This window comes from Alligator mississippiensis, chromosome 8 (genome assembly GCF_030867095.1).
Source record: "Alligator mississippiensis isolate rAllMis1 chromosome 8, rAllMis1, whole genome shotgun sequence".
NCBI lineage: Eukaryota > Metazoa > Chordata > Crocodylia > Alligatoridae > Alligator > Alligator mississippiensis.
In genome coordinates, this window is record NC_081831.1 from 62,363,884 (window position 1) to 62,391,245 (window position 27,362).

Consider the following 27,362-nt stretch of genomic DNA (forward strand, 5'->3'; position numbering starts at 1 on the left):
CTTGGGACTCTTCAGTGTGGAAAAGAGAAGGCTCGGGGGGACTTGGTGGCAGCCTACAACTTCATAAAACGGGTACATCAGGACCTGGGAGAACATTTGTTCACCACAGCTCCCCAAGGGATAACAAGGTCTAATGGCCATATACTCCAGGAAGGCTGATTTAGACTGGATATTAGAAGAAAGTTATTTATGGTGCATGTGTCCAGGATCTGGAACAAACTCCCCACAGAGGTAGTGCAAGCACCTACTCTGAATTCCTTCAAAAGATAGCTGGATTTATTCTTGCTGGGGTCACTTGATCCCAGCTGACTTCCTGCCTGTGGTGGGGGGCTGGACCCGATTATCTCTTGAAGTCCCTTCCAGCCCCTAATGTCTATGAAATCTATGAAAATGCTCTACATACCCGTCTTTGCTTGGCATTGCTCCTGTCTCCTAGGAGTGTGTTTAACTGTGTCTGCTAATCTTTCCTGGACAGAAGATAGAGGCCCCTCTCTCCAAAAAGAATGACCTTTACATATATTTGTCATGGACACACTTATTCAGTTCACATTTACCACATGGTTTACTTGCTCTAACATTGCTAGAAATTCACAGGCCATTTATTGTAGGTTGTTACCTTCCCAGTTTTAGGATGAGGTTGCTCTAGGTCACACTTCCAATTCCAAATCCAGGTCAGTTCAGTAATTAGAAGAATCGCATTTGAAGTTCTTTATAAGCAAGTCTGCTTTGCATTTTTATCTCTTCTAACAGTTTGTTTCAGCAACCAAATGAGAAGAAAATATTGCTCTTCTAAACTCTCTCAGAACAAATCCAACAATACTCTTAATTGCAAGCTAGTTCATTTTTTTTTTTTTAGTTTGGAAGAGATTCACAAATATAGGAGGACACAGCTTTTCAGTGCTTCAGGATGAATAAGTCTTTGAGAGACCCGATATACCTTTAAATTAAGGCTGGATAGAAACCAGATATAGAGTTGTTACACATTTTCAGGGACTAACTTTATAACTGGTTGGTTCTTTTTATAGATGGATAGTCATTTTTATCATGTGATAATTGCTTTGCAGTCTGGTCTTACTTTACACAAATGGGTAGTCTACATTTATTGTGTGATTAACCAGGTAATCAAGTAATATATGTAATGTGTAGCAAGGGCCTGACATGCCATTCACTATAGACTGGTGAAGACAGAGTCGCAGTGAAAATACAAATGATAAGTGATCAGAACTTGAGGTAGAGGTAATATCTTTTATTAGACCAACTAGATTTTTGCAAAAATATTTCTTTAATTATAAGTGATTCATCTCAAAGCAGCTATTTGGTTGCCATTAGCTGGGACTATTTAAAACATTTTGGGCATCTTGCAGAGGATGCTAGAATGCAATTAATAATCAGTTTCAGCATAAAATGCTCCGTGGTACTTGCAGGAGGGACTCTGTATGTAATTTTGTTAAGGATATAACATGCTGCACTTTTCACTTTGTAAAACTAAAAAATATTCATCCACGATGTGGATGAATAGGTCAATAATTCTTCTCTTGCAAATGCTGGAATTGAGGATCAGAGAGGGTGTGACTTGTCCAAGGCCATGAAACACCTGGGACCAAACTGGGATTAGCACGTGAGTGTCTCACTTCCTGGTCAGGTTCCCTGTCTATTTACTGGGTCATACTCCTTCCTTTCTGGTAGTCATTCAAACTGACTTAGGTTTTTTTTTTTACCTAGCACAACAGAATCTCCGTTACATGGCTCCCAGGCAGATCAGATAAAATGGAATGATTTCCAGGGAATGTATCCAGCTTAATGCATTTCATTGTCCCCTCCGTGGATAAGTGCTTGAAATCATATTTACCAGCAGTTAGCAGAAATGAATTAATATTTCCCAGGAACATGCTGTGAGACCTTTAGTCTACTGCAGGTTATTTTCTTTCTCTGTTGTGTTCAACTCACTTAGAAAATCTCTCAAAAATAGTTTTCAGGTGTGCCGCAGAGCACAGAGGTGCCCTGCTCCTAGAGAGTGGAAACTGCCAGGGAGAGAGAACCCTGGCAGGACATAACGAGCGCAGCTGCAGGTTGCCAGGGCAACTGGAGGCAGCGAATGACCCACACCTGACAGCGGTTAGCTGGCGGTAAGGGGCAAGGCCTGGCCCTTATAAAGCCCAGAGCTGAGGCCAGGCTGGTGGTTCCCTGCCAGCAGCCAGAGAGGCAGGAGCTCCTGGAGTAGGGATGCGAGAAGTAGTGAGAACTGCAGGTACTGCCTGAGCCAGATAACAGGAGGCAGCTCTAAGATGTGGGAGCAATGTGGTTATAGCCAGGCGGCTTATAGTTATGTTGCAGCCTAGGGGCTTGTGTTTTGTTTTGTTTATAGGGTGAGGCTATAAGGGGTTGGAGGAGGCCTCATAGGGACCCCCAGAGGGGTGGGGGCCCCAGTGTCTGAGGAGGGTGCAGTGTACTCATTGGGGACTCGCAATGAAGGGTGAGGACCCCAGTGCCAGAGCAGGCACAGCATACTCAGGGGGAACCCCCAGCGGTGTGGGAACCTCGGTGCCAGTGAGGGTGCAGTATTATTAGGAAGCCCAGCGTGGGCACAGCAAGCCCCAGAGAGGGGGCAGTATTATTAGAAAGCCCCAGGGTGGGCGCGGTGAGCCCTGAGGAAGGCCTAGTGCTGCAGAAAACCCCGGAGAAGGGCGGTGTACTGCGGTGAACCTTGAGAGAGAGGGGGTAGTGGTGCGGTGAGCCCTGGAGAGTGGGGGTAGCAGTGCGGTTGGGCCTGAGAGACAGGTGGCTTGATGAGACGTCCCAGAGGGGGCGCAGAAGTCCCCAGGAAAGGGGGTGACATTACAGGGAAGGCCCCAGAGAGGGGTGACATTACAGGGAGCCCCTGAGTGGGCTCGGAGAGCCCAAGAGGGGGGCAGCACGACAGAGGAGGCCCAAGAGAGTGGGCAGGTGTACACAGGAGGCCCTAGAGAGGGGTGACATCACAGAGAAGGCCCTGAGGGGGGCTCAGAGAGCCCAGGAGACGGGCACACATATAGACAGAGAGACAGACCAACGTATATCCCATCTGCGAGGCTTGGGGCGTGGTATCGGGTGGTTGGAGCCACGCGTAGCCCATAAGGCTAGGGTGCCTGGGAAGCACCCATCATACAGGGAGACCCCCAGTGGGTCCGGGAAAACACGGGGACAGAGGTCCCAGCTAACCGTGCCCATGGAGACGTGAGGCAGCCTCCCAACTTTACCTAAACATCAAAGACGTGGCGGGCGAGAATCTGAGGGTGCCCTTGGGCCGACTTGGCACAGAGGAAGGGGCCTCGAGATCACGGCCCTCCTGCAGGACTCCGCCGTGACAAAGTGCTTTAGCATTTCTTGCAGACCTGAGCAGACTCATGGAAGGGTACTTTGCACCTGAAACCTTGTCTAACATCCCTCTCAATTGTACAGTTGATCCAGTAAAAGATATCATCAAATTAAACCTCACTACTTTCTTTTTGTTTTCTAGTATTTCTTGGAACAATTCTTAGTTCATTGGTACTGATGCAAAAGAAAAAAAATTCTCATACATTGTTTTCACCCAAGTCTCAGGAGCAGGCATTAATTGCTATAGGTTTTCTGTTCCAAGGTTTGTGTGTAACCATTATTATATACAGCATCAGATCAAAAATATTATCTCCAGAGTGGCTTTCATTGAAATGAGTTGTTTTTGTTCATTATTACTTCAATTATCAGACATGACCACTAATATTATACTACCGACTGGAGAACCCACATAAGATAAGGGTCTCCTTGTGAAAGGCAGTGGGGACAACTGGCCTTAAAAATGTCTGATCTAAATAGACAAGATTAAAGGCAGACTGAGAAATCTGGGCCTAAAGAAGGGAGGTCATGTGCTCAAAGCCCAGCTCAGCTAGCAGGGCTAGCAGAGCCCAGAATCTGGGCTTTCTAAATCCCAACACAGTGCTATACTTCTTGAACCAGAATGCTTCCAGTGGGTGCTGTTGGGGATGGGTGCTGTAAGGTCATGGACCCTGCCTGCCCAATGCCTTACTTGAGTAAACCATTGGGGAAAACCAGATAGTATTGTCACCACCAACTTCCAATGTTCTTCTCTTTCCTGCCATGTCTTTATGTATAGTTCAACTACTGGGAGCTGGATGTAGGGTTGGTGACGGTTTTGCTGGGTCTCCCTGGAGGGCTTTTTTATGGGGCTCTGCCTCACCTTGCACCCTACCCTTTCCACTTCCAGGTGACACACGATAGGCTCAGGATCCTGCAGCCCCTTATGCGGCTGACGGTCAGACAAAGGATTACCGAACAAACACCTAGGAGTTCACATATAGTCATTTAGGTTTTATAAGGCCCTTTTCAATTAAATGATTCCTCAGCTCATACGTCTATCAATTCTGATGAGTCCCCATCAAGTCTGAGATGGATGACCCTGACTCGATTCATCACAGACCCTCTGGGGCGAACCATCTATATTGCTCCCTTCAGGATATCATTAAATAATCAGTCCATCAGTCATGTATGGGTCAGTCATGAGTCAACCATCTGTATTGCTCCCTTCAGGATATCAGTTTAAATATCAGTCCATGGATTAAATATCAATCCATCAGTCATGGGGTCAGAGCCTCACAGGCTCCCTGAGCAAACCAAAAGCTGCAAAAGGTCCTTTAGGGGCATATCCATGAATCCAAACAGAAAAGAAAAGAAAACAGACAGCTCTCTGGCTTTTGGGTCACAACAATTGAGATGGGCGCCTTGAAGCTGCATCCAATAATTGGCCCAGGCAAATTGAGCCAGGCTCTTGTCCCGCTTTTCCTCCCCTCTGGTGTCTTCCTCATCTACCTGCCAAGGTCCTCCACTGACTGCCCCTCTCCAGGGCTGGAAATACCTCTTGGCATGATCTCACCACCCATCGGCATGGAGCACATGCCGTGGAAACATGGCAGTGTGCTCCCTGTTTTGGTTGAGCTTCCTTCTGCTCCTGGGGTGAGTATTCCCTGTTCAAGTTTCCCAGGGCTTTTCTCTCGCCCCCCTCCCTTCCTTTCACAGGCACATTTACATGAGATGCCATACTGTGTAGTAGCCTATTTTAATGCACATTAGCATGTCACAGGAAAAACTGTGCTAATGTGCAATAGAATTAGTCTACTGCACAGTAAGCATCACAGAAGAATCTCATATAAGAGGTACTAAACTTAATGTGCAGTAGCAAAGGTGCATTAATGTACATGTAGACGTGCCTTTTAAGCATACGAATGACAAAAATGTTTTTGTTCTTTTTGTCTCCTCTTATTCTTATTTTTTTTTTGTTGGAGGTTTTTCCTCTGGCATCTTTAAACCCATAACAGTGGATGCCAGGGCAAGCATTGACTTAGGGGATAGATCACTCTAGAGATACCCATTTCAGTGCTCTTCCTCTATAGTATCCACTTCTTCCACTGTCAGAGACAGGATCCCAAGCTAGATGGATCATTGGTCTGACTCAGTACAGTGCCTCTTATTTTCATTTTTATATCCCTGTCATGCTCTCTCCCTCTCGCCAATTCTGTATAGTTTATTTCCTTTTGTTTTCCTCTCTGTATGGCGCTTATGTCAAATGGAATTTCCTAAGCATAGCCAGAATAATCCAGCACCTTTTTTTTGGTAAGTAAAAATCCTTCATGTTACCAAGCTCCTGTAAGTGCAGTTGCTTAAAATAAACTATTAGATAACAATCTGTAACTCTGTTGCGTGAAATAATTGTCAGTTAATGAGTACCATAGGGTGGCCATCATAGAGGACGGTCTGGTTGTCCTCTGTCCTCTATTGATATAAAACCCAGACACCTTTATGTCCTCTATTTTTCTCTTGAGGAGAAAAATAGAAGACATAAAGGCATTGGGTTTTGTATCAATAGAGGGCCATTAGTTTACTGCCAGTGTGAATTCCATTGTTGAATTAATGTTGTTATTATAAATCCTGAAAGAATAAATGAAATTAGAACCTAATTTCAAATTCCAGTTCTCTGCTGAAAAGCTGCTGTGCAATGGAACCTCCTCACTCCAGGGGTCTGCTCCCTGTGTCTGCATGTACTCTGAGATAAATCAGATAACTTTCCTGTCCCATGTCTGTTTTATCTGTTTTTTACTCCTTTTAGCCCCCCAGGGGACAAACATTCCTCTGGGAGAGTAACCTGGGTTCTTTGCTAGCTCATGCATCATCAAACAAAATTGTTAACAGATTTCTAATTGCAGGGCTAATTCTTCCTTTCATTGTAACTGTGCATCCTTATCAGAGAGCAACTCAGTGCTAGAGGTACTCAGGTGTCCTCAACCTGCCCTGAGCTCACTGGTGAAACAGTATTTTGGTAAAATTCCAACGTGGGTAACATATCCTGGTTACCTACAGTTTTGCTACAGTGGATATCATCTCTAATCACTTCCTGACCTAAAATGTTGAGCAAAGATGCAGTTAGCTTACTGGGTTTCATTCTGGAGGTGGCTGAATCTCAATAACGGGTAAAATTATCACCATAAATATAGAATCTTAGGGCATAGATGATATGGGGACCCTAAACTGAAGCGGTGGGTTTTTGAAAACACAGCTTCAATTTAGGGTGAAGTAAACCCCCATGTCGTGTACACCCGTGTCTTACCTGCCTCTCTGGCAGTGGGGAGGAGAGGCGAGCTGCCGGCAGACGGAGCGGTCCCTGAGCTGGGGAGGGGCTGGGCAGGGGCTCGTGCTTCCCTCCATGACAGTAGTGGCCCCCGCCCCGGCGGTCCCTAGCTTGGGCGGTCCCAGGGAGCACCACAGCCACAGAGGGAAGGACCAGGTCCCTGTGAGCTCAGGCAGGCAGGCTCCAGGGGTGGGGATCAGGCTGGCCACCTTTTTTTCTTTTTTTTTTTTCCTTTGGTGGAGCCTGCCTTCCCAAGCTGCTGCCTGCACAGGTTGCTTGCACAGCCCCTGAGCCACACAGAGCATAGTGCTTTGCTCTGTGCCTGTAGAGCAGCAAACTAAAACTCCTTGGAGGTTTATTAATTTGCTGCACCTCAAAGTCATTTAAGGTGCATTATGCCACCGAATGTGCTACAGTGGCTTGAATTAATGCACAATATGCCGCCAACACATGCAAACACCAACACCATTAAAGTGGCGCAAAAGCATTTAACCCGCTTTAAAGTGTTGTGCACACGTGTCCCTTGTTTCATCTACACACCCCCCTAGGGTTGGAAGAGACCTCGGGGTCACTTAGTCTGACACCCATTTATTTTGATTTACAAAATACATTAAATATCCCTTTAATTTGACAGTATTGTTGCCACCAATATCTATGATACTGTATGAATATTCAAGGTTAGTTATAGGATCATAACCCAGACAGGACTAGGAATAAGAACCAGGAGACCTGGATTCTGTTCCCAGTTCCAGCACCACACTGTTCTAGGACCAAGGACACTGAACCAGTCTGTACCCCTGTGTGACTCCCCACATTTTCATAATATTTTATTTAGAGATTGAGCCAGGAGGCTTTTCTTCAAGATGTATTTCTGCTTTGCAAAATGGGTTCTTCGGGCACTAATGTGATATAGAAATAAATAAATAAAAGCTAGAATGGTAAATTCAGTTCCCTGTGCCCAGCAAATGCATTTTTGGTGGCACTGAAATGCCATGTAAAAATGCTATTCCAGACCAAATCCTATAGAGCACCCTGATGACTCTGACAATGTATTACAGAAAATGACCTTTGCTACCAAATCCAGCCAACTCACCTTGACACTCCAGCTCACAAATCTGTGTTGACTGTCTGCACATTTATGGTGGAGCGAATGCTCTGTGAGGAAGGTCCCTGCTTGTACCTGGCTTGCTCTATCCAGGCCTCCCGATAGGGCAAGATCACAGCTGGCAGCACATTGTCCTGTGTCCGTGGCATTTTCTGGCTCATACAGAGTAAGGACTTGAGCTCTGAACGGAAGCTCTCATTCAGCCAGCAGTAAATGAAGGGGTTGTAGCAGGTGCTGCTCATGGCAAACCAATGCAGAGTAAAATAGAGCGAGTTTTTGGTCTTGATGCCTAGGCTGGAGATAAGCACCACATAGCAGTTGAGAGGGAACCAGCAGACAGCAAAGACTACCACCACCAGCATCAACATTTTGATGCTCTTCTTTTTGTTCTTGTGGTGGGTGATGTACTGCTGTGTGGTGATGTCCCCAATAGCATTGCGCAGCCATAACTTCTTGGCTAGGCGTGTGTAGGTGATGGTGATGATAAGTAGAGGCAGGAGGTACAGCAGGAGGAACGTAGCAAGGTCCAGGTATTTCCAAACCAGCTCTGCAGGCTCAGGAAAATCAGGGAGACACAAGCTCCTGATGGTAGCTTCCCTTTGAAAACAAAAAAGCATTTTCATAGTACGTGGCTGTGAAAAACTCCTACATTTCCCAAACCACCTTGGGACTTGCATATAAACAGGCACTGCTGTACTCACAGCATCACAGCGTTGTGTGTGTAGGGCTAGTACCAGAGCTTCCATCAACCTCAATTTTGTTATACTTGTTTACATGAGATAGATCCTACACCTATCAAAAGGGGGAAAAAGAGCCCCTTATGGACTGTTCTTATAAATGGGTAGGATATCAAAGTTGGCTTAAGTAAATCAATGTAAAAACAGAAGAGTTCCTGAGACTCATGGGGGATGTTGAGAACAGAACTAGAATGAAGCCCCACTTGGGCATGCTGAAGCACTATAGAAACTGTATCCATCACTTGTCCCCTGCCCTCTACATACAGCAGGAGCAAAACCTCACTCCCTCAAAATCTAATGCAGAAGGGGTGTTATGTAGGGGTGAGAATGATCTGTAATGTCTCCCAGCCTCCCTCAACTATTGCTGGGTACCTAAGCAACAAGGAGCTGAAAATTACTTCACTAAAGTAAGTGCTCCAAATGAGAGGAGTAGAATTGAATGTGGAGGGCAAAGTGCTGGATATGATACTCCCCTTATGGTTCAGGACTCTACGCTGATAAAACATCTTGGTAGTAATGCTTTATCTTGCTAGAAAGATAGGGGGTTCGTCAGAAAACCTCTTGCCAAAGTCTTGTTGACGCATACTAACAGTATTTATTATTACTCCAATGTTAGCTAAAATGGGCTAGGAGTAGATAGTAACTCTATATTACAGGCATCTATCAATCTATTAATAGGAGCCATATTATTTCTCAGTGCCTTCCCGAAAAGGACAAAATGTTCCACTTGCCAAAATAGGTAGTTGGAACTGACAGAATATAAAACAAGCTGATGACTCACTCATTTATTTCTTGTGTCTTAGAAAAAGAAGTATATATCTCTGGATTCCTGCTTTGTTTTTTCCCCACCTCACCTCTTCAAGCCGTTGTATGTTTTCAGCTGCATTTGTGGCAGATTACTAAATTCCTGTCAAGATACTTTATTCTCAACAGTTTGATTAATATCTTTTAATATCCTGTTTTCAACCTCCTGTATTGACTCTTACAGCATGAATATAAGACCCCTCCAGACATGACTTCTGTGAATCTAGGATGACAGAAATCTTTTGGGAAAATGACAAATGCCAGGTAGGATTTAGACTACCTAGACTTTTGATAGATGAAGGAAATAGACAAGAATGGGAAAGCAGTCATTTCACTGTCTTAAGGGGAACCCACTTACCAGCAGCAAGGGCACACCTACAGAACAGCTGTGTACATCTGCCAGAAAGCATTTGATAACAAGCAGTGCTCCTCACACAGTATATACCCAGAACAAATGCCCAACCTGGTGTCACACCTGACAAGTATCCAAACCAGCTAGTCAGGGGGAGGATGTGGGAACTGTACTGGGGGAAAACGGGAGTTTAAAACTGAATTTTTAACAGGTGGGAAACGGGGCTATGGTATCTCTAGGATTCTCTGAGGTAAGTCTGCCACTGATGTCTTGTGTGATTCCATCATAGTTCCCTGGTATGATTTCAAGGTACTTCTAGAACATAAAAATGTCTAAGAAGGCTTTCAGGCTATTGATGCAAAAGCATTTCTGGAAGCCAAATCACGCTCCATAGCATTTTAATACAGTCCTCAGTGAATTTAACAGTTGTCACAGTGCCATACACTTGGAACTTGCTGTTGACAGAACCCGTAGCCTTCTGCCTTCACACCCTAAGCTACCACTATTGAAAAGCTTCAGGATCTGTTAGTATAAGGCAGTGGTTGGCAACCTATGGCTTGTGGACTGGATCTGGCCTACAGAGCCATTTGATCTGGCTTGTGGATGTGGGGCTTCAGCAGTTTTTTGTGGCGGGTGGCTTTAGTGGTGGGACTGTCCCTGTGCAACTGCAAGGACAAGTGATGGCAGCGATGGGAGCGTTCTCCATGCTGTTCCGGGCAGAGGTACAGGTGGTAGCTATATCCCAGCACCTGCCTATCTGCCTTTGACCCAAACTGGGTTATTCCAGCCTACAACCTGAAAAAGTCACTGACTGCTGATATAGTCTCCAACAGTTTTTCAGCTCTGACTAACCCTTAGAAGGCAATGAGATGCATATAAACTCCAGCCAGTTCCTTACACTATTAAGATCTCCATCCCCAATCCAAGGCACGGTTTCCTCTAGATGCACTCTCTAATGTGTCAGTTGATGAGTAGAAACAGGTGCACATATAATAACAAGATCAGCATTCATTCATTCATAAGCAATGTCTTCAGTAATATAGTGAACACCACTGCAAAGGAATGCAACCACTGATGTAATCGAACACTCTGCTTAGGTAATCAGAGCAGTGAGGATATTGTGTCCATTAATAAATCATCACTAGGTAAATAAGAATACACAAGTAGCAAAGAGAGCTCTCATGCAGCATGCTACACATCTATTTTCTGTAGCATCTTAGAAACCAAATGAAATAAAAGGAAATCCTGTCTAGAAATATACATCATCCCTCCCCCAGTTCTGTTTGTATGAGGAAAACAGTTGGGGGGGGGGAGGGGGAGTCAAAGCCAAAACAATCTTTGTGTGTGTCTTCTGTGCAGATAAATCAGAGAGCTCTGTAAACAAGGTACAAATCTTTCTGATGTGGGTTATTATTGGCTTCATATTCTGCTGTCTGGGACTTGGATCAAGCAGACACCTTTTAGCATATTGTGTCTGTCTTACTTCAGCATCAATTTCCTTGAAATCTATGCACCAGTAATACGGAATAGGAAAATATTTTGTAAAAAGTTTTGACCATTATGTACAGCTGCTTTCCATCCTGGTAAGACTGCCTTCATCTTCACTGGCTAGGAAAAAACATTAGTTAGGGCTCTGTTGGTACTGCAAGCTTCCTATGGGGAAAAGGATTACACTCAGACCTCCAACTTAGGTGTTGCCTCAGAGTACACTGATTTTTACATCTATCAGCAAGATAGATGTCGTGCTTTGGTGTTGTCACTTGCATTCTACAACTTTGCTCCAAGCCCTCACTCAGGAGGTTCAGCCCACCTGTGCCTGAAACAATTTTGGCAGATTTCATCGAGTTTGATTCATGGGCACTGAGACCAGAAGAGGTTTTATAACATGAGAGAACAAGAAGTGACTTAGAACTTAGGTAGGAAAAGGCAGCTGATGGTCCTGCATTTCCACAGTATGGACTAGATGAATGTCTACAAATTGAATGCAAGAAAGTCATCCTTGGATTGCCCTGGCTTTCCCCCCAGGGGTTGGGGCTTCGATGGCGATCCAACATTCAAGGATGTGCCAATTTCTGAAGTTGGCTTGGAATCTCCACCTTCCTGTGGAAGTCGGGGAATCATCCTCCAAGTGGGAAGTTTCACTTTATCACCTTCTTATTCTTTCAGCCAAGGGAAGAGCCCTTTGCACTTCTGTTTCACGGCAAAAAGCCACTGCAGTAAGAAAGGCCTTATTTCTCTGCAGAAGCACAAAGCCCTTGCTACACATTCTTTTGGTTGCCATTTCTCTTTTGATTTTTTCTATTTTTAAATGTATGTCAGAGGGGCTTAGAGTGCTCAGAAAGGCCACTTTTGTTTTATTTTTATTTATACATCTGAACAAATAAGAATTCAGCTGAAAGGAGCTGGTGTCACTAAATGACTGAATCTGCTCTGCAGCTCAGCAAGCTAAAATTGGCCCTCCTGTAGATTCACAAATGAAGTCCCATTGTATAATGCAGTGCCCCTACTTATCTCAATGTGTGGATCATTTGGCCTGTCAGCTAATAGGTAACAACATTTCAATAGTGGGTGCGGTAATTCTTCTACATTAGTGTGTCAAATGCCATTGAAACAAACCCCCCCAAAAACTTACCTGTAGTGATACTGGAAAAGCTTCTGGTAGATAGCATGGGGTAGGGAGAAGCATGTTGCCATTAGCCAGATAACAGAAATGCTCAGAGCTCCTTTTGTTAGTGACATCCTTTGCTTTAGTGGATTCAGAATGACCTGTAATAAAGATTTTCAGTGATTTCTTATCTCAGTGGAAAAGTGAAGTTCCTTCATTATGAACTATGACGGCTATTTTTTGCTATGCATTTCATTAATGTTAGGACAATCATGTCATTAAAAATGTCACACAAGAATGACCCAGAAAAACTGAAATCTAGAACTCTTCAGTTAGGACAAAAGAGCACTTTCAGGGAAACTTTTTCTTTGGTCAGTGTTGAGAATAATTCATATCTTTAAACTCTGGATTATTTTGACTAGTCCAAGACCACTGCATAGAATTGTCTTCACTTTAAAGGATCTTGATTTTAGAGAAACTGAATTAAGAAACATCTTTTTAATTGAACCTATACATCATACCTTCCCTGGGGAATAAGGATTTCATAAAAGGAGGAGCAAGGTCTTTAATTTTTAACATATTTAGCTACTGGAAATCATAGTTTGGGAAGCTGATGCCATAGATATAAGTAATAACATTTGCCTAGTGAGCTAGAAAAAAAAAGTGCTATATCCAACTGCCAGTCAAATTAGCTCTTTGAAAACCACCAAACTTTGTCACTGGCTCTGTCATTTTGCAAGTCCTATGATGTGGAGGCCACCACATATGGCATGGCATAGTAGTAGGAAGTAGGGCTGTGTGAAACACTATTGTTTCATTTCGGCATCTGTTTCACCATTTTGAAGGGACAGTGTTTCGTTTCATCTTTTCATTTTGTTTCGAAGCACTGTCCCATTTTGTTTTGTTGAAACTGTTTAGCTATGTCAACGCATTTCAATGTTTTGCCCATAGGCTATAACGGGGAATCATGAAAATGTCTACAACTTTGTCATTTCTTGCCTGATTCGGATGAAAATTGCAGGGTTGGTAGCCCCTTCTGAGGGCATGAGGCCTAACAAGTTTCAAGGAGACAGGTGTAGAGGTTTCTTGTAAACTGCACCTCAAACTGCAAAAAGCAAAACTCTCGACACTTGCCAGCAGTGTTAGTCTCCTGTCATCTGGTGCACAGATCCGGGGGCCTGCACCCCCAGGAGGACTGTGGGGCTGTGCTGGACTCCTCCCGGGGGTGCAGGCCCCCGGATCTGTGCCGGGTGACAGGATGTTGCTGCTGCCGCCTGGAACTGGTGCTGGGCGCAGCCCGCGAACGGTGCTGAGCTCCGTGGAGCTCAGCCCAGCGGCAGGAGGCAGAGTGCAGCCCTGGCTCTGCCCACCTCTCGCCACTGGGCTGTGCTCCATTGGGCTGCAGAGCCTCTCAGAGCAGAGCCCCTGGCGACAGGCAAGCAGAGCTAGGGCTGTGCTCTGATCATCTCTGCCAGCCCCATGGAGCTCAGCCCAGGGCTGAAGAGCTGCTTGGAGCACAGCCCTGGCTATCCCTTGCCTCCTGCCACCAGACTGCTTTGAAACTAAAAATCTTTCAAAACTTTCAAAACATTTTGAGTGCCCTCATTTCATTTCAAAACTGTTTCAAAGCTTTTTGTGTTGTTTCAATTTCGCTGTTTCGAGCTTGAAATGCATCAAAACAGCTTTAAAACGAAACACTCGGCGAAATTTTGCACAGCCCTAGCAGGAAGGTTGTTCCTCAAAATGCAAAATAGTCGCTACTTGGAATATAGGCCAGGAAAACTGAACTAGAGTACAGTCTAATCTAAAAGTGCTGTTCTGGAAGCAGCTTTTGCAAGTGGGTTTCCAAAAAAAGAGTTCACTGCTGAATTCTTTACAGTGAGGGTTGCCAAAATATGGAATATGCTTCCAAGGGAGGTGGTGCTGTCCCCTTCCTTGGAGGTATTTAAGAGGAGATTGGACAGTCATCTGACCCCCGCACTCTTTCCTGCCCAGGGTAGGGGGTTGGACTTGATGATCTAATAGGTCCCTTCTGACTCTAAAATCTATGAAATCGATGACATTTTTATGGGTTTTTCATAACATCACGAGCATCCTGTTAAAATCCACCCATGTGCACATGTGCACATTTCCTGGCTCAATGATTGGCCGTGGGGGACCCCGGGTGCCCCCCCCCCATACCCAGGAGGCACCAGTCACTGAGTTGGGGGTGAGGGAAGGGTCCACTGTGCACTCCATGGTGGACCCGGAAGTGAACTGGAAGTGCTTCTGGTCCACACACGGCATTGATTCGCTTTAACGTGTGCACGTGAAGATGCCAGCCTATTCCTGTTTTAAAATTTAAGTAAATTTAAGCCGGCGTAAATGCACATTTAGACACCCCCACCCGGCATTTAGGTGGGCGCTAAGGGCCAAATCCGAATAGAATATGGCCTGCTTCACGCTCCCCTAGTGGCCAAGTACATGCACCACTCGTGGCACAGCCAGTCTCTACATGTGGCATGTGGCAGATCAGAGAGGGAACAAGCAGCACAGTGGCAGATAAGGCAGGAAACAGAAAGTGGAGCAGCAGATCGGGTGAGGGAAGGGGGCTAGAGTAGTACTTGGGGAGGGTAGAACTTATACCAGGAGAACTTATACCATCCTCTAGTTCTCCTATGCAATATGAAGTTTCATTTCTACCTGGGAGATATTTTACAATCTTTCAACTCTCCTTTACCTCAGGAAGGGTGCGTGAGCCCAAAAGCTTGCAAATAAAGATATTTTTTTGCAACTATCTAGTTCATCTAATAAAAGAGAGTGCCTGTACCACAAGAGTCCTGACTACTTTGGGAGGGTGCCACTCTAATCTACTCTAATTTGTAGCATGCCTGCCAGAAAGGTTGGCCCTCACTGGGTTAAACTTTCTTCTTGTTGTTTATCCCAACCTAGATAGGACATGCTACTGTTTTGGAACATCTGTGCTAAAACACATCCTGGGCCAGGATGGGAATTCCATACCTGATGTCTGTCCAGGGCTATGGCTGTTAGTGTCAGCGTGGAGACATGGAGGGAGCAGTACTGCACAAAGCGGCTGATATGACACATGGCCTTTCCAAAGACCCAGGTGCTATTCACAAACCGAACCTGCAGAGAAATTGACAAACCAACCCGAGTCAAATAACATGGATTTGAGGACATGGATCCTCTCCTAGTGCCCTCCATCACTCTGGCCAGATGTCATTTGAAGCCCAAGGAAAATACTGTCAAGTTTAAATCCTCAAACTCTTCAATGATTTGTTTACAAAGGTTAAGACTAGAGTGCAAGCTATTTCTGAGAGAGAGAAAGCTTTAAAAGCTCCACCTAGTTTGGAGACTGAAAAGTTTGAGTCTGAGTCATACCCCACCTGCCTCTACATCAAAATAATTCTAATCAAATATTCTATACAGGGTGTGTCTACACATGCAATTATGGCACATGAATAAACTGTGGAGCTTATTGCTCTGCAGTTTATTGCTCCAGGGTGCACCAGCCAGGGCAGTATCTACATATATGCTGCTGTGGATAGTATTTACAGGTACTAACCTGCTGCAGAGTATATTAGTTTACTTCAGCCTAATAGGGGCTCATGTGTAGATGCCAAGATGTTTACCGTGCAGCTAATCTGTCAACTGCACAGTAAATGTCTCATGCAGACATGCCTATAAACATCTATTCTACACCTTATCAAAGCCCCAGTGTTCTGCTGTGGTTCAAAGGCAACGGCTGGAAGGCAAAGTCTGAGCTTGTTTTGTAAAGATGAAAGATTTAGAGAGGCCCTGGTTTCACTTGCTCAGCCATGTCACTTCAGAGTTGGCTCTCATGGTGTTCATTTCACATCTCAGACCCAGATGTGCACAGAGGGAATGACACTATCATTTTGTTAGATGGTTAAGGCCACGTCCAGCACCTTGTTGGCAGGTGTGGTAGCATAATAAGGCACTTACTAGCGTAAAAGGAGTGTTGAGCAGAGTGATCATGATATCAGACACTGCCAGGTTGACAATGAAGAGGCTGGTGGCTGAGTGCATCCTCTTGTTTTTGATCACCACATGGCAGACCAGCGTGTTGCCAAAGAGGGACATGATGATGATGACTGAGTACGCCACAATCAGGAGAGCCTTCACTGTGGGTTTCTGGGACTCTGGTTCATACTTGGCCAGCTCAGCAAACTTCTCCCACTCAACAATCCGGCTGTCTGTCCAATTGAAGGCTGTCCTGTTGGTTGCCTGGTAGACTGACATGAGCTTAGACAAGGAAGAGTAATGGTCAGACTCCTCCGAAATTCCTGTGACTTGGGGAAAGTAGGGAAGTGATTGAAGCAAAGGGTAAGCCATGGTGATTTCCAGCTGGGTTAGTCCAGGCGTAGACACAGTTTAAGGCTGGAGAGACTGTCAGCTATGGTCTAGCAATTGTTTCACTTCAGAAATCTGTGTTCTCTTTACGCTGGAAGGGATGCAGTCGTCACTAGTAAAGCCATGATTTAAAATGCAAAGTTAGAAAGAGGCAATGTGGTGCAATCAATTCTTGAAGTGTACAGTCAGAAAGGCATAGGGGTGTCATTTAGTGCTGCTGCACAGAGAGGAAGGGGAATTGTGCAGGTCTGTAGGCTCTCAACTTTTTCACATGGCCAAAAAAATTCAGCAGCAGTCATGGTGACAGATGCAAAGAAAAGCTAATAGGTACCTAAGGCAAATGTAGAATCCTGCCTTTCTCCTCCTAAGAGAACCCCCACTACTGATACTTTCATTCTTCATTTCATTTTCTCCCTTTCTGTTGAACTTAAATACAAAGCCAGTTTTCAGAGCCATCCTTAAACGCTCAGAAACCTCTTTTCTTCATCTAATCCTCACAATTATCCTTTTTGAATTCAGGATTTGTGCACTGTAGAAAAAGAACGTTTTGTGGATACTTTTCTATTTTCTCTTCCCCACAGTAGCTGTGAATTTGGCTTCCAGTCTTTTGATATTCTGTGGGAAAAAAATATCTTTTTAATGAAAGGCAATTGAACACTTTCTAGCAACATGGCTTTTAAACCACAAAGGACACTTTTGATACAAATAAATAAATACATAAACACAGAAGAACTTGAGCATTCCTCTCGACTCAAAATCACTCCTAACACTTTTGTGCTTTCCTGTAAGGGGCACTTCCTCTAGATATTTTGGCAACTGAATGGTAATGAACAATATCCAGTGTGGGTTTGGATGTGCTGGCTAATAACTTCTGATCGGCAGGAGTTATTGTACTTGGACCACACCATGTGGTGTATATACACACACTAGAGCAAAAGTAGTTCAGAAATGTTACAAATGTCTTAAACCTTACAGCAGAGTTATTTTTGCACATTCCTCTGGCTAGAGCAGTGGTGCCCAGTGTTTTCATCCCACGGGCCAAGTGAGAAGTCACAGATCCTCTGCAGATCAGATCTGGTCTATGGGCCTAATCCTACCATGCAGGGCCAGTTCAGACTAAGCCTGATCTTGCTGTGTGGGGCTGCCCTGGCTGGTGCCAATCCAGCCATGTGGGGCTTGGAAATTTGGGAAATTTGCGGTCACATTTCTGGACCTATGAAGAGCCAGATAACATGACTCACTAGGCGGATCTGGCCATGAACCAGGGGGTAAGCACCCCTGGTCTAGAGAGCCGGTTACTTTAGGTTTTTTTGGGGCAAATCAAATCAATGTCTATAAAATAATGAAGGGTCTCAATACACAAAATAAGGAACTGTTATTCTTTTTTTACACTGTGGGCACATCTACATGAGATGCTGTCACTGTAGTGATGCTCTACGATGAGGTAGTGACCACAGGTGTCTACACATGACCAGCAGCTACTTCACTGTAGTGACGTGCTCCCCCATTATAGTGTGCCACTATGGCGAAGTAGCTGCTAAAAATAACCGTGTGCTATACGTACAGAACAGTATGGGTGGTTACTGCGCCATGCTTTAGTATTTTCAAAAGGTAGCACTTTTGTGCTTCTCCTTTTGGAAGTACTAAAGCATGGTGCAGTAACAATGTCACCATAGGAAAACGTGTCGATACGCCCTGTGCGTAGTTAACTTGTGCAACTTGTTGCCACAGGAGGTTGTAGACACCGAGCATAGTCAGGTTCCAAAAGGGATTAGACAAACGAATGGAGGGCAGATCCATTAAAAGTTATTAAAAAAAGAAATGTCAGGGATGTATCTTCCAAGATCCCTAAACTAATGATGGTTGATGCCAAGCATGGTATAACTGGGGATGGATACCTCTAGATCTGTCCTGTATAAATACTCTTCCTCCAAGCATTTACTACTTACCATTGTCAGAGCCAACATACTAGGCTAGACAGACCACTGGTTTGACATAGTATAGCATTTTTTACATTCTTAAATCAGGCCTTTTATACAGGGAGAAATTATAAGTAGTATTCTTCAAAACCTCCCTAAAACAGTTGGCCCATGCTAAAAGCCACATGAAGCCTATGTCAGTTTTTCTTTGTCAATGCTAAGGAAACTGGACTAAACCCAGGAAACAATTCTGGCTAACTGTTTTTAGTGTAGACCAGAGAGGCAAACATACAGTCCACAGGTTATATCTGCCATTTTCTCTGTCCTCCGGGGCTTCCACAGGGGCTGGGAATTTTGGGGATGGGGCCTGCCACAGGATTCTTGGCTACAGGGCCTCAGTCAGGACAGGGGTGTGAGTAACAGCTATGCTGACACAGTACTGCTTGTTCCATTGTTGCTCAAGTCATTGCTGCCTGCCCTACTGTCCCTTGTTCCGCCCCTGCTGCTTGCCCTGCTGCCACCTGCCCTACTGCTGTCAGGTCCACATCTGGCTTGCAAGAAGCCCCATGGCTCCTTGGACCCTGGCCTGGGCACAGGGTAACTTTGACATCCCTGGTGTAGGTACACTGTGCTTTACTGCTATCTAGCTCCAGCACAGATAGGCCTGCACAGTGCCTGAGGCACATTGTCAGGGTAGGACTGGATGTAACAGAGTTTTGTCCCATCTTGTCCCACCCTGGAAAGCACCTGCTTCCCAGCTATGTTGGGAGCAGGTGCTCAAACATGCAGAGGAAGTAACAGAAGCACTTCTGCCACCTGTAGGGGATTTGTCTTGCTCAGAGGATATTCTGGCTGCCCTTCTTCAGCCATGAGAAGGATGCGACTTGAAGTAGCATGAGCACACTGGAGAAACCCGACCTCTGTCTCTGCCAATGGTTTGACTCCTGGACTAGTGAACAAGCATGAACTACAGAATACCTGATGGAGCTTGTAACAGTGGAGGAGCCTGAAAATACGACCAATAAGCAACAGAGAAATTCAGACAAGTCAGTTCATATGGGAGAAAAACTAAGCTGATGCTGCTTTTAGGAGATACTGTCACAGCTCAGCCTTATTCTCAAGGGGATGTTTTTCTATTAGATATGGGGTGATTAGTCCAGTGGCTGAACTGTGTGTTTCAAGACGGACTTGAGGGGAACGCCTCAAGACCTAAGGTTGAGGAGGACCGGGTTAGAGTGCTTCTGGAGGGGCTGGACGTGTTCAAGTCAGCAGGTCCAGATGCTCTCCACCCCAGGGTGCTGAGGGAGCTAGCAGGGATTATTGCTGGGCCCTTGGCATGGCTTTACGAGCGCTCGTGGTGCTCGGGCCAGGTGCCAGACGATTGGAAGATAGCCAGTGTGGTCCCCATCTTTAAGAAAGGGAGGACGGAGGACCCGGGCAACTATAGGCCCGTCAGTCTTACCTCAATCCTGGGGAAACTCTTTGAGAAGATCATCAAGGAGCACATCTGTGATGGGCTGGCATCGGGGATGATGCTCAGGGGCAACCAGCACGGTTTCATTAGGGGCAGGTCATGTCAGACCAACCTGATTGCCTTTTACAATCAGGTCACAAAAGCACTGGATGCAGGTGTTGCCGTGGATGTAGTCTTCCTAGACTTCAGCAAGGCCTTTGACACTGTCAACCACCCCATCCTTATTAAAAAACTAGGCGACCGTGGCATTGATGCCTACAACAGTCAGATGGATTGCTAATTGGCTGAAGGGTTGTACTCAGAGGGTGGTGGTGGATGGGTCATATTCGACCTGGGGGGAAGTGGGCAGCAGAGTCCCCCAGGGCTCAGTCCTTGGGCCCGCACTGTTCAATTTCTTTATCAGCGATTTGGACGATGGGGTGAAAAGCAATCTGTTCAAATTTGCTGATGATACCAAAATTTGGGGTGAGGTGGGCATGCTAGTAGGGAGGGAAAGACTGCAGAAAGACCTGGATAGGTTGCAAGGGTGGGCTTACAAAAACAGGATGCATTTCAATACGGACAAGTGCAGGGTGCTGCACTTGGGCAGTAGTAACCAGCAGCACACTTATAAGATGGGAAACTCCCTTCTTGAGAGCATGGAGGCAGAAAGGGATCTTGGAGTCATCATTGACTCCAAGATGAACATGGGCTGACAATGCGAGGTCACGGTCGGCAGGGCTAACCGGACCCTATCGTGTATCCACACGTGCATCTCAAGTAGGGTCCAGGAGGTGATCCTTCCCCTCTATGCAACACTGGTCAGGCCGCAGCTGGAGTACTGTGTCCAGTTCTGGGCACCCCACTTCAAGAGAGATGTGGACAACATTGAAAGGGTCCAGAGGAGGGCCACCCGCATGATCCGGGGACAGCAGGGCAGATCCTACAATGAGAGGCTACGGGACCTGATCCTGTTCAGCCTTCACAAGAGAAGGCTGAGGGGGGACCTTGTGACTGTCTATAAACTCACTGGGGGGACCAGAAGGGTTTGGGGGAGACCTTGTTTCCCCTGGCGCCCCCCAGGATAACAAGGAATAATGGCCACAAGTTGTTGGAGAGTAGGTTTAGATTAGACATCCGTAGGAACTACTTCACAGTTAGGGCAGCTAGGATCTGGAACCAACTTCCAAGGGAAGTGGTGCTGGATCCTACCCTGGGGGTCTGTAAGAAGTGGCTCGATACCTACCTGGCTGGGGTCACTTGAGCCCAGTTTCCCTCCTGCCCAGGCAGGGGGTTGGACTTGAAGATCTGCAAGGTCCCTTCCGACCCTACTTCTATGATTCTATGACATAAGGAAGGGAGGAGAGAGGGATCTTAGACTGGGCCAGATTCCCCAAGAAGTTATACTGGGAGCCTCCCCAGAAAAGGAGTAAAAAAGTGTCTGACAACCTCAGTGATGGGGGTGCATGTGTGCACATGTGTGTGGTGGGTGCTCTAAGGATATAGAGCAAAGACAGAAGTGGACAACGTTGGTTGAAAGGAGGTAGAGCCTTTCCTATCATTTTAAACACCTTCCTCTTCCTTTATCCCTCTGTATCACCCCATCCTTCCTAGTCTGTGACAGAGTCTCTGAAAAGCCTTTCTGAGCAGTGTTTAGGAAGCTCAATAAAGAAAAATTGATACACATATATATTTTTTCAGTGGGGAGTGGGAGGGAGAAGAGGATCCAGGACACTAAGAAAAGCACAAATCCTACAAACAGCCTATTGAATGCACTTTTCTACTCATATATTTGTTTGAGGGAGAGGGAGAGAGGCAACAGGAGAAACCCAACAGCTCTCTGGTGTATGGCTTATGCAAGCATGGCAGGCATAAAAAACACAGACAGAAAATAAATACCATCATGCCTGATATAATTTCTCCTATTCTGAGTAGAGTTGGAGTGTTGTCAGAATAAGTATTTCTTTTCTGCCCTCACCATCCTCATGCTCAAAAGGAATTTACAGAACACCTCCAGAAGATGGGTTAGAGAACAGACATTCATAAACTGGACAGATGTTCATAACTGGACAGTAAAAAATCTGAACTACAGTGGCTTTATGGCTCACTACAAGCTAACAAATACTGCTACTGATCTTCCTGCGCTTCAGGGTAATAATGACTCTTTTTTTTTTTAAATGGTTGAGTTCTGACACTAACTGCATTACCTGTTCTACTGTTTTATTATATCAGAATTTCTGATAACACCTCTTCACTCCTAGTTCACAGACCTCCTCCATCCCTCCTAGCAGATGGTTTGCGTTTACATGCAGTCTTGTGTCTGCTATTTCAGATTTTTGGGGGGTGATAGCTTTTATTGGACCAACTGCATGGTTGGAATAAAGTTAGACAAGTTTCTGAATGCAAGACCTGATGAAGAATGTCTTGCACTCAAAAAAGCTTGTCTAACTTTACTCCACCCATGCAGCTAGTCTAATAGAAGATATCACCCTCTACAAATCTTTGCTTCTTTCATGATTCCTGGACCATCAGGCTACATCATCACTCCAACACAACCTCTGCTATTTAGCTCAGCCTCTATCCACTCTTTCCAGATTTGAGGAAGGGCATGTAATGCCTGAAAGCTTGTCCAACAGCTTTTCCAACTATACAGTTAATTCATAAAAGATAGTCCTCCCCCCCCACTTCGCCTCCCATTTTTTGGACATTGATATACCACTGAGCCAGTGGCTGACGCTGACTGTTGTGTTAGGCTCTCTCACAATATAAGAAAAAGAGGACATTTCATGAAACTGCAAGGCTACACAAACTTTTCTTAAATGCAGTTTGTCTATGAAATTCATTACAAGTTTGTCTCTGAGACTAAGGATATATCAGGACTCCAAAAAGGAGCAGATTTGTATATTGTTAATGGGACCATCCAGGTTTTAAATAAGGATTTAAGTGTGGAAAGCATATAAACCTCTAGCTTTGGGACACAGGCTGATCCCTGTAGCAGGGGTGTCGGTTTTGTTTGGAGAGGGCTGCAATCCATGCTTGATTCTGGTCTGGCCAGGATGTGCTCAGCACTTCACACTCTTTTCAGTGCAGAGCAGATCTCCTCTGGTGTGGGATGTTACAAGGGATAAAGGGTAAATACAGCTTTTATGGAATAATGAAGCTTTAATTAATTTAGCCCCTTAACACAAGCAGCACCACTCATGTGCCCCTTCAAGTAACTCCTGCCTGTAATGTTTCTTTCCTTACCACATCCTCCTTTCTCACTCATTCTGTTTGTGAGTCTTCTCTGTTCTTTCCTTTACATTTCCTTTCCACAGCAGCTTCCAGTATGCACCTACTTTAGGCCTTCAGCCCCAACCTTTCTGCTAGTAATCAGCACTTCAGCAGATGTATATTGCCATTAATTTATCACCATTATTGACTTTTAGTATGGACACTCCATTGAGAGTGGGTAGTTCACCTCTCTCAGAAGTGCTGCAGGTCACTGTCTGCAGACACTGTTGTTTATACTGGCTTCATATTTGGAAGGTTTCCTTGGTAAGCATGAGACAGTTACTTACTTTTTTTAAAGATGACGTCCAAGTTTCTGGAGAATCTAATAGACCACGTGGGCCAGATCTGATCTGCACACCATATGATTGAGAGCCCTTTTTAAAAGAGAGGGAGGTTAGAAAGATATGTCCCCTGCATTTAGGCTATTCTAGAAGAGACAACTTCTTAGAAGTGCTGAGCTGACTGAAGGGACCAGTTGCTGCTGAAAAAAAGTAGGATTTAGCACCTAACGAACTTAGAAGACCATGGAAAAATCTCACCTTGATTGTCCATAACTGAGCTTTTTTCAGTATCTTTTGGAGCACCTAATACTGACCACTGCTGGTGAATCAGACCTCTGATTTAGCATGGAAATGTCTACTTCCAACAGTGCCTCTGCATTTAAATTAAATGTAGATTGTGCTCTTGTCACAAATGAAGCATTTCATTTTTGTGGCTGAAGTGAGCTTGCTTAGCAGACTGGTTTATGTGCAATAGCTTGGAGCTCTAGATGTATTCATTATCTAGAGGAAAATTATACAGATACAACAACTTCTTGTATTTCTTTTGAGAGGCATCACCACTCCTCTCAAACAGATTCTTGAACATGTCTGTCTAAATGCATCATTCTGATTATAAAATGTTAGCATTTCTCTTTAACACTTAACAGACATCTTTGCAATCACTGCTTGTCAGTTATTTCACACACAAAACAGCATTTCCGCGGTTCGCCTCTTTTTGGTCCGACACCCAGGATAAAACTATGTAATAAAATTGCGGATATTAAATGTGCAGATTTCAGACAAAAATCCAATCAACTAGGAGAACTGAATGACTGCCACTGTAATTTATTTCCCATTGTGCCACAGTTACTTGCTCTTGTACATAAAACCCAGGAATTAATAAGCTTTAGTTTTAGAATGCAAATTGCTTGAAGATTGTCACAAGAAAGTGAAAATGCTCTCCTCAGGGGCCACAGAAAATTCATGCACCTGGAGGTATTGCAATCCCTGCCACCTCCCCACACCTCCCTGGAGAGATGGCAGTGCAGTGACACACAACCACACAGACACACCCAGTCCTCCAAGCCGTGCATGCAGGCGCCTCAAGTGGATTTCAGGATGCTGAGAAGAGCCAGGGAAATGGTCCTGTAGTGACAGCGATACAGCCAGTCCTTGCGCTCTTGCCCTGCACCTGCAAGGAAAGATATCCCACATTCACACCCAGCTGCGGTCCCAGCCCTCCACCAGACCCTTGTGCCTGTCCCGTCAAGGATACTCCACAGAAAAGTCCCACACCTGGAGGTGTTGCAGTCAAGTGACACCTCCGAGCCTGCCACTCACCTGCGGCTCCTAGACGGCTCAAAGCCCCTCTCCCCTCCTGCGCAGCCCGGCAGCGAGAGCGCGGAGCATCCTCCGCCCCGCGCCCGGCTCTCCCGCCGCCCGCGCCGCGCCGCGCCGCGCTCCGCGCAGGGCCGGGCTGCCGCTCCCGAGCACCACCCGCGCCGGCTCCTCCGCGCACGGCTCCCTCGGCCCGCCACGGCCCGCCGGGAGCTGCGCTCGCTGCCTCGCGGTGCCTGTGTTGTTTCACCGCGTCTTTGGGCCAGTTACTTCGTGCCTCAGTTTCTCCTCCTGCCCTGGAAAAGAGCCTGCAGCCCCATGGAGGAAAAGCCGCGCGTGCACACACCGCCTCCAAGCCATATTCCCGCCCCCCCCCCCAACTTCCTCCCCAAGAAGCGCACACACACGCGCACACACATCCTTTCTAAGGTGCGTGCACACACACACTCCCCCCCACTCCTCCCAGCTGCACGCAAGCACGTGCACACGCGCGCGCGCGCTCACACACATTCACACAAACACACATTCACACAAACACACACACTTCTTCACCAGGAAGCGCGCGCGCGCGCACACACACACACACACACACTTCCCCTCCAAGCCCCCCACCCCTCCTCCCAGCTGCATGCATGGACGTGCGCACATGCACACACACACACAGACACACACACACACACACTTTCCCCCTCCCAGCCACACACACACACACACTCCCCCTCCAAACCATATGCCTACACACATGCACACAAACACACCAACTTCCCCACCAAGAACCACGCACACATACATACACACATGCACACACACTCCCTTTCTACTGCACTCACACACTTCCCCTCCAAGCCACACACACACTCTCCCTCCAAGTTATAGACACATGCTCTCAGCCTCCAAGCCATAGTTTCTCTCTGCCTCTCTCTCTCTCTTTCTCTCTATTTGTGTGAATGTAACACACACACACACACTCTCTCCTCCTCCTCCTCCTCCAAGCCAACCTGCCCCCATACACACTCACACACACTCCCCTTCCAAGCCAGCCATACAGACACTTTTCCCCTTGAAGTCACACATACCCACTCCCTCTCCAAGCCATTTAAAAATAACAAAATCAATCTGCCTTGAGTAGAATGCGCACAAGTAAGGGGAGGCAGGGATCGGGAACACCTCCAGGCACCTGATGAAGAAAATGGAGCTAGATTCAGAGCTCACTGAGAACAGTTTTCAGTGGTGGCAGATGACAGAACAAGGAGCAATGGTCTCAAGTTGCAGCAAGGAAATTTTAGGTTAGATATTAGGAAGAACTTTCTTACTAAGAGGGTGAAAAAGCATTGGAACAGGTTACACAAGAGGCGTTGGAGTATCCATCCTGGGAGGTTTTTAAGACCCTACTAAACAAAGCTTTGTCTGGTATGATATAGTTGGGGACGGTCTTGCTTTGAGCAGGGGAGTGAACCAGATGACCTCCTGGTTGGATGTTTCTTCCAACCCTAATTTTCTGTGATTCTAAGTAAAAGACACAAGGCAAAGAGAAGTGTTTGCCAGGTGTGATCTCCAGGTTTCTGGGAAAGCATCTCCCCTAATTAAGGGTTCAAATGCAAGGTAAGAGGAGAGATTATTTTTTTAAAGAGAGTTGCTAAAAAGATCCCAAATAAAGTCTACTGATTGGAATAGATACCAGCAATATAATCCAGCTACATATTTGAAAATATGAAGGTCATTTTTAAAGTAGAATATATTGGTGTCCTTGTTTTTAATATTGCATGACTTCATATACCAAGACAGACAGTGGCGACACAAATGGGGTGCACAGGGGTGCACATGCACCCCCTGACCTGCTGCCCTCACCATTTAGGTGGTGGGCAGGGGGGCAGGTGGAAGTGCTTGTGCCCCCCACTGCAAGTGCCGGCCAGGGAGTGGAACTTGGTGGCGCTCCCAGAAACAACCACAGCCACTTCTGGAAGCGATTGCCCATCTCATGATCGGCCATGGGGGGACCCCGCCCCTCCATCGCTGACTGGTTGCTGGGAGGGCATGTGCCCCCCCCCACCCCGACTAGGGCAGCACCAGTTGCCCTTGAAGACAGAGATTCTATATGCACATGCATGTGCCCATGTGTTTATGTACCTGTGAGTGCACAGTTGCATGTAAGATTGATCTGAGCACCCAGAATAATTTACCAGTCTCCATGCCAATCTGTCCATTTAACTAGCAGGAAGCAGCATGGTTTAATGGTTCTTTGTTTTCTATTTCTGTGCCGTAGTTTTACATAATGTTTTATAGGTAAAGAAGATCATAACTCAAAGTATTTTCAATATGGTCTTTTTGTCATCAGGGATTTTATTCAAGTGTTGATGTGAGTGTTCTTGTTTGTACAGTACTTCAATCATGTTAAGTGCTATTTGCATGCTCAGTACTATCATTATTTTTTTATTAAAAACTGTAAAGATCAGAAAATGGGAGGGAAGATGTAGCCTGGCATCTGTT

The 27,362-nt window shown here is 45.7% G+C and overlaps 1 protein-coding gene across 1 annotated transcript; it reads right to left on the reverse strand.

Annotated features, from left to right (window-relative positions):
• Nucleotides 1-1,268: 1,268 nt before the first annotated feature.
• Nucleotides 1,269-25,223, reverse strand: LOC102577116 (G-protein coupled receptor 83). The gene is made up of 7 exons (XM_006258241.4): nucleotides 24,879-25,223; nucleotides 24,611-24,729; nucleotides 23,565-23,651; nucleotides 16,225-17,247; nucleotides 15,259-15,384; nucleotides 12,286-12,419; nucleotides 1,269-8,357 (listed from the first exon to the last, which is right to left on the reverse strand). The coding sequence occupies exons 4-7, from the start codon at nucleotides 16,612-16,614 to the stop codon at nucleotides 7,763-7,765; spliced, it is 1,245 nt and encodes a 414-aa protein (XP_006258303.3). The 5' UTR covers nucleotides 16,615-17,247; nucleotides 23,565-23,651; nucleotides 24,611-24,729; nucleotides 24,879-25,223; the 3' UTR covers nucleotides 1,269-7,762.
• Nucleotides 25,224-27,362: the final 2,139 nt, after the last annotated feature.

Coding starts and splice junctions, on each gene's coding strand:
- LOC102577116 (XM_006258241.4), bottom strand. CDS start 16,614: ATGGCTTACCCTTTGCTTCAATCACTTCCCTACTTTCCCCAAGTCACA. Junction 12,420..15,258: donor TAGCCCTGGACAGACATCAG/GTATGGAATTCC, acceptor TCTTTATTACAG/GTCATTCTGAATCCACTAAA. Junction 8,358..12,285: donor CTTTTCCAGTATCACTACAG/GTAAGTTTTTGG, acceptor TTGTTTTCAAAG/GGAAGCTACCATCAGGAGCT.